Here is a 13,414-nt window from a genome sequence, read left to right as displayed (position 1 = left end):
CACGAGTGCGGGCGAGTGAGAGACACCATGTACTGCTTCCTTCACTCCTGCAATGTTTTATTTCATGCTAAATGTATTCAATTACTTTTGTCAAATCATTACTTAATTAAAATAACATAATAAAATATAGAGATGCAAAACTTTGATACATTTTAAAATGTACTCAAAACATTTACTTAAAATGTCAAATGTTTATTTATATTTTATACAGAATTTTGCCATAAAGCTGAAGAATTCTTTATTTACTAAATAATTAACTGAGGTGATATTATTTTAACTCAGGAGACTGCACTCAGTGGAAATTATAATTCTGTGGATGATTTAAATATTCAGTTATAACATGTAGGTTATGATAACACTATGCGCCCAGAAACACTACGTGACTTAAATTGGAGTTTAAAGATCCTAAAGTATAACAAATAAATACAATAATGTAAATTTGATCAAAATTTGTTTAATTTATATACATACTGTATATACAGTAGTGGCCACAAAGTTTGGAATAAAATACAGACTTTGCCGTTTGCTTTAATTCATCAATGTGGCATTCAACTGATCACAAAGTATAGTCAGGACATTACTGATGTAAAAAACAGCACCATCACTATTTGAAAAAAATGTTTGATCAAATCTAGAAAGGCCCCATTTCCAGCAGCCATCACTCCAACACCTTATCCTTTATTAATCATGCTACAAGTCTAATCTGGTGCTAGAAAATCACTTGTCATTATATCAAACACAGTTGAAAGCTATTTGGTTAATTAAATGAAGCTTAACATTGTCTTTGTGTTTGTTTTTGAGTTGCCACAGTATGCAATAGACTGGCATGTCTTAAGGTCAATATTAGGTAAAAAATGGCAACCACAAAAAAAAGAAACTGCTTTCTCTAGAAACTCAGTCAATCATTATTTTGTGGAATGAATGCTATGCAATGCTTGAAGTTGCCAAAAAAGATAAAATAATAAGATTTCATACAAAGGTGTACACTACAGTCCTCAAAGACAAAGGACAACTGGCTCTAACGAGGACAGAAATAGATGTGGAAGGTCAGATGTACAACAAAACAATAAGTACATCAGAGTCTCTAGTTTGAGAAATAGATGCCTCACATATCCTCAGCTGACCGCTTTATTAAATTCTATCCACTCCACACCAGTTTCATGTACAACAGTAAAGAGAAGACTCAGGGGTGCAGGCCTTATGGGAAGAATTGCAAAGAAAAGCCACTTTTGAAACAGAAAAGGAAAAAAGTGTGAGTGGGCAAAGAAACACAGACATTGGACAACAGATCATTGGAAAAGAGTGTTATGGATCTTAACACCATTGAGCTTTTGTGGGATCAGCTAGACTGTATGTGAGCACACAGAGTAGGTGCGTGAGAAGTGCACGACAAGACAGCCAAATATGTGGCAAGTGCAATAGGAAGCGTGGGGTGAAATGTCACCTGAGTATCTGGACAAACTGACAGATAGAATGCCAAGGATCTGTAAAGATGTCATTGCTGAACATGGAGATTTTTTTATGAGAACTCTTTGAAGTAGTTTAAGAAGTTCTGAAATTTTTCTGAAATTGTAATAGTAATTTTTCATGTTATTAATGTCCTGAATATACATTGTGATCAGTTGAATGGCACTTTGGTGAATTAAAGTAGTAAAATAGAAATTAATTTCCTAAGAGGAAAATCTGTACATTATTCCAAACTCTTGGCTGCTAGTGTATTAAAAATGACAAACAGAATGAAGATTATTGTATTCATATATTATTAAATAAGAATAACAAGTAAGGCCCAAGTATTTTAAAAGTTCATATGCAATGTTGTTTCTGCAACAGCCCCAGAGATTGCCCGAATTCACTCACTCATTTTGTTTACTCAATGAGATATAGTGCACTGCCATACACTATATAGGAAGTAGCGAATGAGTGAACGATTTCGGACACAGCCAAAGTCTTTATACAAGTCAGTCCACCCTGCAGCAATCTTTGGAAAGCTGGGCAGATATTTTTCTATGTACACAAGCGGCATCAAATTGCAGCTCCAATCTATCAAGATTACGATCAAAGAATATTTTTCAAATCAAAAGTAAAATCTGACAACAATAGATGAGCTTCTTTACCTTGGATTACACAAAAAATTACAATTTTGCCGGCTTGTATAGATAATGAGCATGCGCATTCTCGAGTTGATTGACAGGGTGTTCCAATTTTTCCCATTCATTTTAATAGAAGTGGCCATTCTCTACGTTGTGTATAGGAATAGTTTATTATGAGTATGAATATTATTGATACTGTATATTTAATTATATTGCTGCTGTGACAATTTTTTAAAAACAACAAGCCACTTGTTTCGATAAATTACATTGATTTAGATTGTAGAGTAGGGGTGGGTAAAAATATTGTTTTTCTGATTAGTTGTGATCTTCATTTGAATGACCTCGAAATCCCAAGATCGATCTTTCACTCAATGCACAACTCTGTTCTACAATTAGAGGAAATCACTTGCATTTGCAACCAAATTTCACGCTATGTGACTTAAGTGAATATATTTGGCAACTGGCTGGTAAATGTTTACATTTCACTCATCTGTAATTGTGTAGTTTAGCCATGAAGTTCAGCAGCAAGATCCTTTCACAGCAGAGAGTAAAAGTTGTTCCGTGTAATGTGTGTCCAAGACAAGATCCACGCAACTCATATATCATTGAATACAGTCTCTTTTAATATCCTTTCTGTACTCTACAGTCAGTTGTTGATCAAAAACAACTACAAAGAATAATAACATTTAATTCTAATCATGCATTGCACAGATGTGTTAAAACCATTTGAGTCCTCTCTAGTTAACATGCTCTCATTTAAAGGCCCTGTTTACAGAAATGCCGGTACTGGTTTTAGCACGTGTTCAACAAATAAATACTTGTAAATAGTACAAATTATGCAATTTAACAATAAATATGTAACAAAATAATATATGAAATATAATCTATTTTTTATTGATTGAATACATTTATGTGTAATAATGTGACCAAAATGATGAAATGTAATAAAATATTTTTAGTAATATTTACACAATGTTAAAAGTTAGTTAAAAGTTCCCCTGTATAATTAACAGCATTAGCTGGGAGATAATTTATTTGATATGCACTGTAAGCAAAATGGACATTATGACTTAAATAACCAATATGAATCAATATTTAATCAAATCGAACTGAAATTAGAATCAAAAGCTTGTGATTCAGAATCGAACTGAATAGGGAAATCTGTATCAATACCCAGCCCTAGTTAAGAGGGTTTAAGGCAGTCCACTTCACATTGTAATCACTGAATTACAGTAAAATCACCAGTATATCAAGCTGGCTTGAGTCAATTTCTGCCCTAGACCTACCTAGACCAACTGAAGACCAGGTTAAACCAGCTAAGACCAGCAAACCAGCTTAGGCGGGTTTATGATGTTTTGACTGTCTATAAAATGGTTAATAGGCCAAAAAAACAACAAAAAAAACATGAATTTCTTACATTTACACCAATCCTTTTTCTTTTGATATTTTGGATTTGAATGTGAAGAAAAGAGAACAATACCATTACTCTTAAAGTTGTGTATAATAAAACACTCGGAGGTTAGTGATAAACAAGAAAACACACATCAATTTGGTTATCATATTATTGTGATGCTCGTTTACATAAATCAGCATACAAGAGATTTTTTTAAGCTTAAAAATAAAGTGGTTTCCAAAATGTAACAAAATCTGCCTCCCAAAATCACACATCATTACCATATAAAAGGGGAATCACATATTCAGTCTGAAATGCCTTTGTGCTAAACTTAAGGCATCCCTCTGAGTCTGGCACAGTAATCCTGCTCTCAGCGGAGCGAATGGGGAATTGTACTCACCGTTTTCTGTGTTTTCATGCTCGGTGTCAGTTAGGGTGAGGTTGGAGTTGGCTCGGCTAGAAAGGCAGGAACTACGGCCAGATTTGGTATTGCTATGGCCCCAGAGACGGACTGCATGCTCAGGGGACATGATCCCATCTGTTTCTGTGTCAGCATCCGAACCCACGCTAACAGAGTATTCGCGGTGGGGCAGGCCCATTTCTGTCCTATATGCAGCCATATGGGGTGGCACTGGATCTCCAAAGGTCATGTTTCTGAGAGAGTAGTCCGCTCCTGATGCAAAAACACAATAACAAAATAATGGGAATCTATATGGCAACTAATACATTTTAGTTTGAAAACCAATATGACTAGATAGGGTGACCAGACGTCCCCATTGTTCGGGGACAGTCCCGGTTTTTGAAGGTCTGTCCCCGACTGGAGATATTCCCGGAAATATCCCCATTTTACTGTGCATTCAAAACAGTCCACAAACTGAAAATACATGGCAAGAAAGTGGTGTTTGAAGACTACCGGCAACAAGGTTTATTGTGTGCTGTTTAATTTGACCAGCAGAGGGGGTTGCTCGCTATAGCAGCTTTAAGTCATTCATCTTCCTTTACTGATTACTTGTTCACGCTAGTTTTGCCATTAAGAAATGTACCAGGGTACAAGCATAATTGAAAATAATCATCATCGTTATCAGCTTTGAGGTGAGGCACAAACTAGCTATGTTATAAAGAAATAATATAATGTATTATATAAAATTAATATATTTAAATTAAGAATGACATTAATAACATGGAAAAATAAATGAAATGTATAATAAAGTGTCTGCAAAGAACAACAATAAATGCAAGTCAGCACATTACATTGCGCTTTGCTGGGAAAGAAGTGACTGAAAAGAAGCATCATAATGCATAAGAGTTTATCAAAATTAAATGTATAATTAAGAAAAACAGGTCCATAGGATACAACATATGAGATAACTGATAGAAACAGTTAGTTGAAATAGTGCAATATTAATAATAATAATAATAATTATTATTATTATACAATATTGAATATCTATTATTATTATTATACAATATTGAATATCCCTCCTCCCAACGACCAGGTGCTCTGTCTTACCACGGCAGATGTGAGGAAAACTCTACGTAGAGTCAACCCATGGAAGGCTGCTGGACCAGACAACATTCCTGGCAGAGTGCTCAGAGGATGTGCAGACCAGCTAGCAGATGTTCTTACCGACATCTTCAACATCTCTCTGAGCAGCGCCGTCGTTCCAACATGCTTCAAGGCCACCACCATCATCCCCATGCCAAAGAAGTCTTCAGTGTCCTGCCTCAACGACTACCATCCCGTCGCACTTACACCCATCATCATGAAGTGCTTCGAGAAGCTCGTCATGAGGCAGATTAAGACCCAGCTGCCCCCCTCACTAGACCCACTGCAGTTTGCGTATCGTTCAAACCGTTCAACGGACGATGCCATCACCACAACCCTCGATCTGGCCCTCACCCACCTAGACAATAAGGACTCATACGTTCAATGCTGTTCATAGATTTCAGCTCAGCATTCAACACAATCATTCCCCAGCACCTGATTGGAAAGCTGAACCTGCTGGGCCTGGACACCTCCCTCTGCAACTGGATCCTGGACTTCCTGACTGGGAGATCTCAGTCAGTCCGGATCGGGAACAGCATCTCCACCACCACCACACTGAGCTCTGGGGCCCCCCAGGGCTGTGTGCTCAGTCCACTGCTGTTCACTCTGCTGACTCACGACTGTGCAGCAATGCACAGCTCGAATCACATCATCAAGTTCGCCGATGACACGACCGTGGTGGGTCTCATCAGCAAGAACGACGAGTCAGCATACAGAGAGGAGGTGCAGCGGCTGACGAACTGGTGTAGAGCCAACAACCTGTCCCTGAATGTCGACAAAACAAAAGAGATGGTTGTTGACTTTAGGAGAGCACAAGGTGAACACACTCCGCTGAACATCGACGGCTCCTCTGTGGAGATCGTCAAAAGCACCAAATTCCTTGGTGTTCACTTGGCGGAGAACCTCACCTGGTCCCTCAACACCAGCTCTATCACCAAGAAAGCCCAGCAGCATCTCTACTTTCTTCGAAGGCTGAGGAAAGCACATCTCCCAACCCCCATCCTCACTACATTCTATAGAGGGACTATTGAGAGCATCCTGAGCAGCTGCATCACTGCCTGGTTTGGGACTGGCACCGTTTCGGACCGCAAAGCCCTGCAGAGGATAGTGAGGACAGCTGAGAAGATCATTGGGGTCTCTCTTCCCTCCATCAAAGACATTTACAAAAAACACTGTATCCGCAAAGCAACCAGCATTGTGGACGACCCCACACACCCCTCACACAAACTCTTTACCCTCCTCCCGTCTGGCAAGAGGTACCGAAGCATTCGGGCCCTCACGGCCAGACTGTGTAACAGCTTCTTCCCCAAGCCATCAGACTCCTCAATACTCAGAGACTGGTTTGACACAGACGTGTCCTGAGTTGCACTTTAATTACTGTCACTTTATAACTGTCTGCTACCTCAATAACTGCTATGTGCATAGAACATTATCTCATAGTATGTTATGTTTACATTTTTAGAAACTGTCATCTTTTTGCACTACTGAGTACTGGTCGGCGCTGCACTGTCTATTGTCCTGTTCATTGTCAGAAATTTGTTGTACTGTCCTGTACTTTTTGCACAGGTTTGCACGTGCACTTTATATAGGTATATGTAGGTTTTTTTTTTTTTTTTTTTTTATATAGGTATTTTATTTCGTTGTGTTGTCTCATGTGGTCCTGTGTTGGTCCTTTGTTGTTTTTATGTAGCACCATGGTCCTGGAGGAACGTTGTCTTATTTTGCTGTGTACTGTACTAACTGTATATGGTTGAAACGACAATAAAAACCACTTGACTTGACTTGACTTGATCTTTGTGTCATGACTACAAAGTGTAAAAAACCCAACAATATAACGGCATCTAAGGGGGGCAATCAGCCCTTCAGAAATGAATTTCAGGTCCTGATATAATACATAGTGTAAGGGTTTCATCTGATTTCAGTTGTAATGCTGAGGGAAATGGTAGTCAAGTGAGCTAAATTCTTCTTCCAGTTTGCCAGCAAGCAAGTTGGTAGCCTACCATCTTTCTTTTAGGAAAGTACCAGGTAAAGGTTAAGGAAAAGAGGAGAAGAGGTTTCCTTTTTTAGGGGGACAATTCGGATGAATTACTTATCTAATTCATAGATAAGTAACGTGAAATTTCAATGATATATTTACCACTAAACTAGAAATGTCCCCATTTTTCATTTCAGAAATCTGGTCACCTCACTGTTAATCCAATGGAAGACAGGGAGTGTTTGATAAATGTGTTTGAAAGCAGTCATTTATTTTGCAATTCTGTTTACTGATTGTGTTCAATCTTTATATACATTACAATAAGAATGTGCTGAAGCAAGAAAAAGGTACGAAAAAGAGGAAGTGGTTCAGATGGCTCTAACAGCAAATAACATATTAATGCTCAAGATTGAGTGCAATAATAGTTAGTCTGTCTGAGAGCTACTAAGCATTTAGCATTCATGGAGGGGAAGTGGATATTTTTTTCAGGTCACCATCAACTGGACACATTAGAAGGTCATAAAAGACATGAGCGAATCAGCATTCACGGCACCCCCCTCTCATTAAAGTCCCAGCACGCTAATGGCAAAGCTACAACACCACATTCAGCTTGCCTTTTATCTCCCCACTTTTAGATACTGCTTTTTTTCATTACGGGCAGAATATATTAACGAGGGATCAAATAGTCACCGCAGTCTTTCTTAAATGCTTGAATGCAATTGCTCTCTGAAGCGTATCTGAAAGATACGGTGTGTGTGTGGAGTTTGTGAAATGAGCTTCCCCTAAGAGTACGTTAGTTCATCTGATGTCAACAAGTAAATGTAATATATATCTGTTTCAATATGAAGTGGGAAAGTTACATGATCAAGGGAAAAGCATCCCTCATTTCAAAAGAAAATAATAAGCATGCAGATCATATGTCATGGATTATTCACATATAATTGCATTCTAGCCATCAAAAGTTTTAATAGTTCACATAAGGGAAGCATCGAGCCCCAAAAAATGTATTTGATTATAACTATCTGTTAACCTAAAATTACTTTCTACTCATTATTATATTCCACTTTGGTGATGATGATGATGATGATGATGATGATGATGATAATAATAATAATAATAATAATAATAATAATAATAATAATAATAATAGGTAAATAAGAAATACTATCAAGTGCTAATGACCCAAACAACAGTAGTTTATCTCCCGGCTACCGAAAGGGACATTGGAGTGGGTCGAGTGCCACCGACCGGCATCAGTGGATGGGGTTCTCCAGCTGGCTGAGGACCAAATGGCGGTGTATTCGGGGGCCGGCGAGCTCTCTTCTCTCTCTCTGTCTCTCTCTCTCTCTCTATATATTCCCTCCCCCTCACACTGTTCTTGTTCCCCGAAAACGGGGATATCCTACCCCAATACCGTTTCCTTGCCTTGGGCCATCCTTCCCACCGGTTTTCCCTAACCCTCTCCTCTCTCCCTCACTGGCTGCTGAATCCGCTACTGTGTATGTGGGCATAAAGTCTGGACTGGTCTGCTGGAGCTGTGGGGAGCTTGGGCATTTCCAGGACTGATGCCCTACAATAGAAGTGGAGACATTGGTCCGGGTCCCCAATGTGCCACAGGCCGGGTTGCAAAGAGAATTCTCCAACGTGTTCTCACCTCTTTCCGGTCATACAAATCTCATAGAGCACTGTGGAGGCAACAGCATGGTTGAGCATCTGTCTGAGAAAAGAGTAAGCGGTAAGGGTTCGCACCTGAGATTAATTGCTGGTAATTGCTTGTTTCTGTGTTCGCATTTTCCGAACGCGAAGGCATTTTCCCCACCATTCATATAGCCCTGGCTATGTTTGATTGGCAGCAAATAGCATCTGAGGGCTGTCCTTAGGTCATGAGATAAGCGGGACTCACAGCAAACCCAATGAAGTGTGCAATTGGGTGGGTGGAAGTATGGTATCTGTGCTTCCACTTGGGTCATGGGCAGGTGTGGTTAAAAATGTATGAAACTACAGTGATTGCAGCCTGCCTAATTGAATCAATTATGTTTGAGCCAAATTATTCAACAGTCACCAGCCCGCTGATTGAGCAGAATAAAAAGGGGGCACCAGATCTTGTCCAGTGGACGGAGCCGTGTCAGCAGGCATTCACTTTGCAGTGAGCCGTCATGCACTCTCCTGACTTCTCTATCCCTTTTTTATTGCAGACGGATGCATCGCATAGGGGGTTGGGAGCGGTACTGTCTCAGATGGTGGAGTGGGAGGAGCGCCCCGTGTACATTAGTCACAAACTCTCACTGAGGGAGACTAGGTACAGCATGATAAAGTAGTGTTGGCCATCATGTGGGCGGTGTTCACCCAATACTACCTGTTGGGGTGTGCTTTCTCCCTCTATTTGGACCATGCCCCACTCTAGTGGCTCCATCGTATGAAGGATACCAATGTGTGGATCACCCACTCCGTGGTATCTAGCTCTCCAGCCTTTTAAGTTTGAGGTGGTTCATAGGCCAGGGGCGCAGATGGCTGTGGTGAATTTCCTCTCTAGAAATGGGGTGTAAGTCTTCTTGGCCAGGGCTCCTTCGTAAAAGAGACTTGTTCTCAAAGGATTTCCCTGGTTAAATAAGGGTTAAATAAAAATAAGTGACAGGCCAAATGGCTCCCTGAGTAGGGAGATGGGGGTATATGGTGATGTGGCAGTGGCCAAGAAACATCTGTGGAAAGTGAGGCTGAGAGAGGAAGAACGGTAAAGATTGACATCTGTGTGAAATGATCTCTAACAGTGGATTACATTTGCAGTGAGAGCTGGGAGGGATAAAAGGGCAGTCTGAACAACCAGAGGAGAGATTCATGATGCTGTCTATGTGTTTATTCATTTTATGTTGTGACACTATACATACAGATATAAAACTCAGATACAAATGCTCAAGTTTAATTTGAAGTTTAAAATATAAAAAAATTGTTTTTCTCTGTCTTCACGGTTTTACTTTTGACACTGGATCAGATGAAAGTATAAGTGAGCATTTTTGGGCGATGCAAAGAGATATGTCAGCTTGCCCGTATCACTCGCCTGCCTGGTTCACTGCTTGCGAGTGTAGTCTTAATTCTCCATACAGTAAATTCGCACCCGTGTTTATTATGCCCGGAACATGCATTGTGTGTAATGAATGAAATGCACAAATGTACATTGTACATGTACAAAGGTGTCTGAGTTTGTTCCTAGCGGGAAGATATCCTAACCTTGCCACCTCGGAGCCTGTAAGTCTGAGTAGCCTACCCGGAACATCGCCTATTGCGTGAAGTTTCAGGAAGTAAAAATGCACACTGCATTAAACTGCGTAAAAATTTTTTACGCATTAAACAAAAAAATATTAATTGAGAAATTTAACGCATTACATTTCCTAGCCCTAGTTTATATTGTTATACGGTTATATAATAATAAAAAATTACTTTGTTATGGTAATGAGAATAAGCATTGAAAAAAATGGGAAAGGTAAAAGTATACCAACATGTATTGTGCTAATGAGAATTAGGGGGTAAAATGTGCATAAGTGTCCTGAAATTGCCACAATGTAATACAAGGTCCTAAACGAAAGCTTTATTTCCTTTATGCAACAATAGAATTTAATATTTGTTTTGAATTGTTTTGGGTTTAAGTATTACCAGGATACTTTCTTGACAGGCTTCGTGAGAATCACCCACACAGCTCTTTACCAAAGAAAGACATTTCAATTGACCACGGCTGTCATGATCCAAATAAATAAATAAACCACCATTTGAGCACCATGAAAACAGTCCATATGACTCATACACCATGTCTTCTAAAGGCATACAAAAGATTTGTGTGAGGACCAAATTGATATGGAAGTATTTATATCATATTGATAATCTGATAATTGTATTCCAGAAAATAAGAAAAAAAAAAATCCTGGTGCACACCACAGAAAAACAGTTTTCACACAATTCAACCAAACTCTTGGTTTAAATGTATTCAAGTCCACGGCAAAAGATTTTAAGAGATCTTGTTGTTCTTACCTTGTCTGCTGAACTCATCAGATTCATGGTGCACCACGTCTTTGACCCGGCTGCCATAGGCCAATCTGGTGTCCTGGTCGAAAGCTTTGAGGGTTTCGCTGGAGCTGTAGGATTTGGGGTTGAGCTTACCGTCCTCACTGTCAGCAGAGGAGCTGGTGTACCGACGCTCAGTGTCTCGCCTGGAGGTCAGGGAGCGGTAAGGTCTGCGTTCTTTTACTTCCATGGCAACCTTGTCTCTTTTCTCAACATCAAAGGGTGGGAAAGCAGCCAGTTCAGTCCTTATGATTCTACAGGAAGACACACACAGACAAAAAGACATGGTTATTATGAGTACTGCTTCATGTGGCAAAGACATGGCAATGTTAGTTACTATAGAGTTTGACAAAAAGAATATGCCAATGGAGTAATATGTCAGAAACCAGTATTCATAAAACAGTAAGCGAAAAAAAAAAACCCCACCATTGATCTACTATTTTCGCGAGATTCTGAAGTGCCGGTCGACTGGACATTTTACAATCCCATAATCAATTTAGTTTAAGAGTTTTTTGTAAAAATAAATCTTAAAACAACTTATTTAGTTTTACTTTTATTATTTTAACTTGGTTTTCACCATGAAAATACCCATCGAAGCTGGCATGGTGTTAAGAAAGAAAGAAACAAACAACCCCATAATCCCTTCGACGTTGCGTTCAAAACACTGGATTTAACACAACATGGAGAGCCGTAAATCAGATGGATGTTTTTAACTGTAAGAGGCATAAATACCAAAAAAGCTGTTCTTTGTGCTTAAGTGGTGCTTGTTTAACAAAATCAGAGTTGATTATTTTTCGGTAGTTCTTATTATGTCAATATATTCAGGTCACAGTTCAATACACATGTCCCCAGATTAGTATGTCAGAAATCTATTCATACTACTCACATGCATACCTACAGAACATACTGTTTTTCAGGCAATGAAGTGTGTCCTTTGTCAGATACAGTACGTATTCTGACAGCACAAAAATTCAGATGCAGGGTCAGTTTGTTGTCTGTACAGTATGGATGGATGGATCGATCCTGAATTATCGATACTTCCGATACTGATATTGTATCAAATATATAGATCCTAACACAAAAATATTGATTCGAACATAAAAAAAAAAATGGGGATATTATTATTTGGTTACCATGAGCTTGAACAATAATCATAAGCTTCAATGTGAAATAATAAGGATTAGGCTATATTAGCAATTACTTATGCAGGATGGGAACTATATCTTTTTCCGCTCATCTTAACATTCATGCTGAGACATGGCACATTCCGGGAATCCCTAGATGAACCTTATGATATCTTTGTTCATGTGTGGCCACCATAACCGGTCCTGTAAAGCGAGAGGGTCCTATTGGTCCCAGGGTGGCCAGGAGGAGTGGATGGAGTCAATGAGTGATAAAAGTTGAGAGGAGGGTACAAAGGTCTTGTTGGCGGGACAGCCCAGATGAGCAGGTTCAGTGGCTATGGCTTCAGCGATTCTATCGTCCAAGGACCATTGGATAGGTCTTACAATTACATGAGGAGGAAGGATGGTGACCGACTTCTCTGGGCTTTCCTCTGGAGCGTATTGGAGATAGTGAAACTGAAACGTGTGAAGAAGAGAGCCCAGCTTGCCTGATGAGGATTTAGACAACGAGCCTCCCAGAGGTACTCAAGATTATTGTGGTCAGTTACTACTAGGAAGGGGTGTTGGTCCCCCTCTATCCAATGCCGGCACTCTTCCAGGGCTAATTTTGCAGCCAAGAGCTCTTGGTTTCCGATGTCATAATTTTGCTCCGCTGGGGAGAGATTTCTAGAGAAGAAGGCACATGGATAGAGCTTAGATGGTTTCCCCTGCTGCTGAGAAAGGACGACTCCTACACCATTAGTGGAGGCATCCACATCCACCACAAAAGGCCTGCTAGGATTGGGGTGGATGAGAAGTGGAGCCGTGGTGAAGGCCTCCTTCACATGTTGGAAGGTGTAGGAAGCCTGGGAGTTCCAGGTAAGAGACTTGGGTTTGGATCAGAGAAGGGAGGCTAAGGGAGCTGTGAGAGAGCTGTAATTTCAGATGAAGTGGCGATACAAGTTGGCGAAACCCAAGAAGCGCTGGAGTTCCTTGATGGTAGTAGGAATGGGCCAGGATCGCACAGCCTCTACCTTCCCCTTGTCCATCTGGATACCCTCAGGGCTGATGTTGTAACCTAGGAACTGGAGGGACGACTGATGAAAAGAACACTTCTCAGCCTTTACCTCCTCCATGGCCTTCTGTTCAGTGATGGAGAGAAGATATATTTTTCCATGGGGCACTGACTAACCATGGAGAAGGTCTATCAAGTCCCAAGGTCGATGAGGAGGAAATTGAGAGGCGCAGAGTAGG

The 13,414-nt window shown here is 40.0% G+C and overlaps 1 protein-coding gene across 5 annotated transcripts in view; it reads right to left on the bottom strand.

The window, feature by feature from the left end:
- Positions 1-11,247, bottom strand: part of LOC127632056 (teneurin-4) — a 292,730-nt gene extending 281,483 nt beyond the window's left edge. For all 5 annotated transcript variants that reach the window (XM_052110531.1, XM_052110527.1, XM_052110528.1 and 2 more), the window contains exons 1-2: positions 11,025-11,247; positions 3,884-4,156 (exon numbers count right to left, since the gene is read on the bottom strand). In XM_052110531.1, the coding sequence (XP_051966491.1) occupies positions 3,884-4,156; positions 11,025-11,247 (496 nt within the window). The remainder of the gene's footprint in view (positions 1-3,883; positions 4,157-11,024) is intronic.
- Positions 11,248-13,414: the final 2,167 nt, after the last annotated feature.

The sequence above is a fragment of the Xyrauchen texanus genome, chromosome 38 (assembly GCF_025860055.1).
Source record: "Xyrauchen texanus isolate HMW12.3.18 chromosome 38, RBS_HiC_50CHRs, whole genome shotgun sequence".
In the NCBI taxonomy this organism is placed as follows: Eukaryota; Metazoa; Chordata; class Actinopteri; order Cypriniformes; family Catostomidae; genus Xyrauchen; species Xyrauchen texanus.
The sequence above is the reverse complement of the archived record's forward strand: the minus strand, read 5'-3'. Positions and strand labels throughout refer to the sequence as shown.